Raw genomic sequence first — 7,383 nt, 5'->3', positions numbered from 1 at the left:
GATTAAACCCGCTGCTCCTCCACCTCGAGAGGAGCCAGCTTAGGTGGCTCGGGCATCTTTTTCGGATGCTTCCTGGGTGCCTTCCTAGGAAGTGTTCTGAGCATGTCCCACCAGGAGGAGGCCCCGGGGAAGACCCAAGACACGTTGGAGGGACTATGTCTCTCAGCTGGGAACGCCTCGACATTCCCCCGGAGGAGCTGGAGGAAGTGTCTGGAGAGAGGGAAGTCAGGGCATCTTTGCTTAGACTGCTGCCCCCGCGACCTGGTTCCGGATAAGCAGAGGAAAATGGATGGATGGATGGATGGAGCCTCAGAAGAGTTAAAAATAAAAGCAAGTCTGGTTGGTAAACTGAAAATAAACCTATAGATTATGGCAACCCCACCACCTTTTTTAGTATCCTCATTGGTTCACTCAGGTGGAGATGATTTATTAAGTGATAAGGAAACATTTGTTTAAGCCATGCTTCACATAAGCTAGTCATATTGAGATTATGCTGAAGAATCAAATAATTTATCAGTGAGGACTGAGTAGACAGTAATCTGATAGTTACTAGACTGAAACTGAAGGTCTTGTTGAGGCAGGAGTTTTCAGAACCAGGAAATGTGTAGAGCTAGTAATAGAATATTCATTAATTGGAATAAAACATTTTCAATCTGCAGTAGAAAATGTTGGTGGCCTGCACATGCAGCACTGTGGAGATAGGTCCAGCTGTGATGTGATACTTGGTAATACCACACACACTACCGTATGCGCGTGTTTTTTGTCCCAGGACAGCCGTGGCAGCAGCAGCAGCAGCATGTTGAGTCAGCAGGTGGTTTCTGCATCTCCCGTGTCTCCTCTGGGCTCTGCTGGCATCCCCACACCAGCCCAGCTCACCAAAACCAACGCGCCTGTCCATATCGATGTAGGAGGACACATGTACACCAGCAACCTGGCCACCCTCACCAAGTACCCTGAGTCACGGTGAGAGACACACAGCAGCTATGAAAGAACAGTCACTTAAAACTTCAACTACTGAAAACATACTGAAAGCATACCAAGGTGTTTGCTTTGGTAGTCAAAGTTGTTGTGGTAGTCATATTTTAAATATTCCATTCATTTAAAAAGAGCTAAATACACACACACATAAAACCTTAAAATTGAATACATTAATTTCAAAAGTCCTAGTTAATGAATCAAGTACATTTTAACACTCCTATTGGGTGTTATGACACCCAATACTAGGTGAGAGAGAAACGGTATTTCGATTTTCTGTATGTCCTGCACATATGGTGAATTGACAACAAAATCCTTGAACCTTGAGAAGTATGTGATATTTCCCCTATTAATTTGAAATATGTAATAATACTTTATCAAACTAAAGTACCCCATGGCTCTGTTCGTGGCACTCTGCTTTTTACACTTTCAACTCAGTAATCGGTGCTGGGGAGTAGTGAGCTGCATGTATTTAAACTAGTAGTTGAGCAAACTAGTAGCAGAACGTGATGCTGGTCATTTGGTTATCATGATGCCAGAAAAACAAAAGAACAGACCCAGAGGTCTGTACAGATATTTACAAGTGATGACAAAAAGGCAGGAATACTGAAATACTAGAACTAGTAGTTCACCAAACGGTTGGTGAACTTTTGTCTAGGTTGGCTACAGCTATGTGCTATTTTTTAGTGCAGAGTGTGTGTAAAGCTAGAGGTGCTACATGAAAAATACCCAAGTCTGAGAGGTTTCCCCTAGTTTTACTTGGTTACCAAGTCCAGGGATGTAATATTTGCCTCGGTCTTTAAGTGGTAAAAACATCGAGGTTGTAAAACGTTACCTGTACCATGTTTCTGTGCTATTTCAAATACTGATTAACAATCAGGAGACCACTAACAAGTTTTTTATTGTATAGTGTATGTATAAGCAGAAGTCACATTGTAAAATAAAGTGTAAAAATGGGTTTTATTATAATCTTAATAAAAACCAAGTGAAAACCTTAATAGGCAGCCATAATACATTTATTTTTCAAGGTGCTAGAAGTGATGCTGGTCATTTGGTTATCATGATGCCAGAAGAATATAATTACTGCACAGTTAGGGTAATTAAGAGAAATTAGACGTCCTTTCCTCCGTTATGTCCTTAATACATCCATGATTCTTCTGACCTGTGATCTTAGGCAACATCAGCAGAGAGCAACAAGAGCTTAGTACCTTTGAATCTAAATGTGCACAAATAGGCCTAATGCCATTACCCAAATTAAAATAAAGGTGCTGTTAGAGTCGCTCACACACGTGAGGGTGAGTGAGCGAAAACAAAAGAACGGACCCAGAGGTCTGTACAGATATTTACAAGTGAAATGACAAAAAGGCAGGAATACTGAAAATATATAATCTATGGAACTGGGTGTCGATCAGCACGATACTGTCATTATTGGAATGCGGAGAAGCCGGGCCGAGCTGCGGAAACAGAACAGGTCACTCACTAGCTGGCCGGTTGAGGTGAAGCCAGCTGTTTAGACAGAGTAGAGGATGGTGGTGAAAAAAGGCAGATTGTAGGACTGTGCATCGACCTGGCTGGTGGAGACTGGAAAGGCGAGGAGGTGTATGGTCCGGGGATGGTGGTCTGTGGTTACAGTGGTGAGGAGCAAGAGAGGTGAAACGAGGAACCGGGGAAGACAGGAACAAATCCAAGGTATGGACGGGTGGTACGAAAACAAACAAAAACAATAGTATATACAAAGAGGAGATATTCAAAGTGGCACTGGTTGTCTGCATGGGAGCTATGATGAACTGGCAAAGCAGTGGTATGTGAGCAGGGTATAAATAAGGTGAAGGACTAATTGAATGCAACTGGTGTTGATTGGGGAATGTGGCGTGATCCAAAACCGAAATCAAAGAGAGGAAGGTGACAGAGGCAGTTGTAGCCGGGCAAACCTGACAGGTGCACAGTTACTACTGCCAGTGCAGCAGCATGAAAGTTCTCTGCATATTTCCCTTAAACAGTTTTACAAGCATCTACACTTTAAGCACAACATGCATGTTGTGAACACCAAACCCAAGTTTGTAGTACTCTATTTTGTCATTATAATGTAAGCAAAGCTTGGAGTGAGTGACATCAGTGCACACATTGTCTTTGAACAGCACCTCCTCATCTCATTCACTTCAGCAGCCTCTCTCTCATCAACACAGTGACCAGCGGTGGACTCCTGTACTCCAGTCGGTCCTTGAGAATCACTGATCTGACACTTAAATCCACACACAACAGTTAGCCCACAAAATAACACGACCGCAGCTCATGAGCCGTGATAAATAAAAACTACCCGCACATGTCCTGATGATATTACAGGCTTTACTGACAGCAGGTAAAGTCAGTGTGCGGCTGCTGTCACTCGCTTCAAGCTGTGCAGGGCTCATGTTATGATCCACTGACTTGGGATGCGTGACATCATATTAGATAGTGTTATGTTCGCTCGGAAACGGAGGAGAGCGAGTAAAGAGAGGCGGACCCAGGTAGCTGACTTCGGTGCAAGCAGTGCTAAATTTATTTATAGTGTAGTGAGTAAAAAGTCCATACAATAACAGGCAGTGTAGAATGAAGTGAGTAACCAGGTGTCAATCAGCGGCAGAGAAACCAGTTTATGGTGAGATGGATGGGAAGGGCTGAATAGGTCCAGGGTCCGGAGGAGACATCTGTGGAGGAGGAAAATAGCAGAAAGAAAGTGTGGTAACGGAGAGTGGAAGATCGTAGTGGTCGGAGCTAGGAGAACTAAAGGTGAGAGACAAACAGTAGCATGCATGAAAAACAATGATAGAACGGGCCTGAGAACTAGAATAAACTGGCAAGGGAGTGACAGGTGAGCGGGGTATAAATAGGGATAGAAATAATGAAGTGCAGCTGGTGATAATCAGGGGATGTGGAGCAGGTGTGCTAGGTGGTGTAATCAGGGGCCAAAAAAGAGAAAGAGTGAGAAAGGCAGGTGCAGTGGGCAAACTTGACAGATAGCTCCTCGGGCCATACGTTTGAAACTGTATTTTTATGTACATGTTGATCGTGCATTGACCACCAGACACTAGTGAGCAAAATCATTTTTAACAATGTAGGCATGGTGCATACAGGATTATGGCTGCAGGCCCCACTGAAACATATATACAACACTGAACACTATTCAACTAGAAGAGTTGAACAATTGACAGAAATATCTCATCAGGTATACTTTCTATACTTTGCTATGTGGCTCATCAGGTGTTGGCAGTAAGTGTGTTAATGCACTTAGTTTGTTTAGTAGATGTTCCCATGACTCGCTGTTCACTGACTTCTTGCTGTGATTCTGCAGTATGTCTGATTCTCTGATCTTTGTAGACCGCTGCTAGTGCACATACAGTATGTTGCTTTCCAAACTCACTTCTAAATCTGCTTTGAAGTTGGCACATGGCTTTCAGTATGTCTTCCCCATACTGGCTGTGTAACTGTTATCATTCAGTCCAGTAAGCACTGGCCCATAAACTTAAGCACTTCATTGCCTTCCATATAAAAAGCTTCTCATACTGCCCATTTCTGGATTCTGTCCAACTGGTGACACATATGGCTGCCTTGGTAGCTGCTCTCTCATGTGTTTGTTGTTTTTCTTTATTTTCTTCGTCTTTTGCAACCCATCCCGTATCACTTTCATCAGAGAAGAGCTACTAAAACATCAAACAACTCACTCTGAACACCTTTTCTCTGATTTTTACTAATGCAAACCGCTGTGTGGACATTCTGGTCGGAGGAGCTGCAGCCCTCTGTGAGACCTGGAGAAAACACCAGCAAAGGAAAAGAACAGGGGCCCTGGTTAAGCTACAACAAAGAGGGACCTGCACGCTGCTCCCATCTATCCATCTAGCAAATCTCTGTTCTCTAGACAACAAAATGGTTGAACGTCTTCTCGGGCTAACTCTGACTTCTCACGCTCTGCTGCTCTGTGCTTCACAAAGACTTGGCTTAGTGACTTAGACAGCACAATACAAATACTGGGGTTCCCGATATACAGAAGACTGCATAACAGAGTTATCGGAGCAAACGAGAGGAGTAAAACTCAAGCATCTTTGTTGTGCCAAAGAGGAGGCCTACAAAAGTGGGGACAAGGTCCTGTACAGGCAGCCAGGAACACAATAGCAGGGGAGATCAGAGTAGCAAAGAGGAGCTGCTCTGAAAAGCTCAAAAAACAGTTTTCAGCCAACAAACCCTTGGCTGTGTGAAGAAGCCTAAAAAATGACACTGGCTACAGGACTATTCTGTTTCTGTTTTTTGTTCTCTCAGTCTTTTCTTGTTTACTTGTCTACTCGTTGCTTTATGGAAGAACATTCTACATGCACATTCCTGGCGAGTAAAGCTGATTCTGATATAAATCTTAGTTTGGTTAAGATCTTATCAAAAGTTCTTATCAACATCTTAGCTAGTCTTAAGTCAGTACATTTTAAAGAAAACATTACATACTTTGTTTCACAAATAAAAAGTTGAATTTAATAGTTGTACGTACGAAATGAACCTATCTCGTTTCATTGCACTCGGGTGTTTTACTGCTCCAGTCTTGGTCTGGCGTGACAGGTAGCTTATAGTGACTAATGCTAGCTAATGTAAACTGTAGCTAGACATGGCTTTGCAACTTAGAATAGCACTGACTTTGCTTTGCTTTGGAAGAAAGACCACTGTCCTCAGATCTATGTAACAATGCACTGTCAACTCACCAGGAAAGCATTTAAGCTGGTGAGGAAGGGCGAGGGAGTGATTGCACTGATCAAAAATTCTTTCAAAATACATAGTCCACTGTATTAAAACAGGCATACCGATTTACTGTACTGTACATTGGTTAGAAGTTAAGCAGTTCTCAAGTGTGATCGCAGACATGTTAGCCTCCTCAGCATTTGCTTGGTGTCTGATGAAGAGGCCTCAGTGTCTTTGTCTTGTTTCTGGCAGGATTGGTCGTCTGTTTATTGGAACAGAGCCCATAGTGCTAGACAGTCTAAAGCAGCACTACTTCATCGATCGAGATGGCCACATGTTTCGTTACATACTTAACTTCCTCCGGACCTCCAAACTTCTCATCCCTGATGACTTCAAGGTGAGTGTTTGCCTAGAGCTTTGCTCTTGTACTACTGTACTGTAATGTGTCTGAACAGTTCCCAACCAGAGAAAGACTGTAAGAGGAGGGATTCTCACTGTTGCCACTAGTCCAGAGGCACCTCAGCCTTTAGAGTGCTTACAGGAACTATTGTGATAAATTACTTGAGAGAATATAGTTGCATCTATGACTCAGAACTTTTCAGACACAGTCAGGGTGTTGTACAGTCAGTCACTGAGCAATGCCTTGCTATCTATCAAGTATGCTTCTTTTGTTTTGTATGTTTACTTTGCTGTAGTAACTTTCCATATAATTTTCACATTCCATATGTATTAACCTTTATTTGCTATTATTTTTATTTAAAAAACAATTTAAATGCATTTATAGTTTGCAATAGTTTAGTCTATTAAAACACGTGATTTTTATCTGCCATAGCAAAGTAATTTTATATATATTTTTATTAACTATATATTGTTACACTGTACTGTATTTAACATGTTACTATGCATTATACCTTGACATGCATCATGCTTTTCCACCCTAACTAAATCCAAAAAGTATTTCCATTCAACAGCCTGACTGCATTTATATATGGTTTGACACAAGTATAAAAAGTATTTACATTAACTGTAGCTGAATATTTGCACCAAGCTACTGTAGGCTTCCCTCGGGCCTCAACTACAGTTGAAGGAACATTAACTCTCCTTACTTTCTTGTTCATCGTCGCAGTTATGGGACCCACATGGGACCTAGATGGTGTGTGGATTTTTTTTTATGTGATTATAGCATTATTACAAATTGTGATGGTGAACATCATTTTTTGCAGAAAAATGAAATTTAGCACAGTGTATTTGTTGCTTTCAGTCATTTTACTTCCCCCGAGAGGCACTAAAGTAGATCATTTTCAAACTGCAGAAGGTACAGATGGAAAAAAACAGGTCAACATCAAACAGGAATGCAGAGATAAAACACTACAAAGTCACAGAAGATATTTCTTTGTGGACAGTCTGGTAGGGAATGAGTGGCTGCTGGCATATATATTAAGTGACAGCTACACAGATAGGAAGCGTAGATGGAGCTGGGTCTAGAATAACAGCAAAAATGTGGCGGACACCAGATCAGGACTGGGATTGCGACACATGCATATTGGTTTTAACAGCGTACTAGTGAGTTAAGATTTTGTAGCAAAGCAGGACTGAACATGACATTTGCATCTCAGCTAAACATTTATTTATTGACTGGCTACATATGAATGCGTTTATTTGACTTTGTTTTGGCAAAACATTCAAATGTGTAGGCAACAATGTTACCAT

General features: G+C 41.9%; 1 protein-coding gene across 1 annotated transcript in view; it reads left to right on the top strand.

Annotated features, from left to right (window-relative positions):
• Positions 1-7,383, top strand: part of LOC109972202 (uncharacterized) — a 34,583-nt gene that overhangs the window by 19,948 nt on the left and 7,252 nt on the right. The window contains exons 2-3 of the mRNA XM_020620909.1: positions 770-963; positions 5,926-6,070. Of these exons, the coding sequence (XP_020476565.1) occupies positions 770-963; positions 5,926-6,070 (339 nt within the window). The remainder of the gene's footprint in view (positions 1-769; positions 964-5,925; positions 6,071-7,383) is intronic.

The sequence above is a fragment of the Monopterus albus genome, unplaced genomic scaffold (assembly GCF_001952655.1).
Source record: "Monopterus albus unplaced genomic scaffold, M_albus_1.0 scaffold250.1, whole genome shotgun sequence".
Classification (NCBI taxonomy): Eukaryota; Metazoa; Chordata; class Actinopteri; order Synbranchiformes; family Synbranchidae; genus Monopterus; species Monopterus albus.
This window is presented reverse-complemented; position numbering and strand designations above follow the sequence as displayed.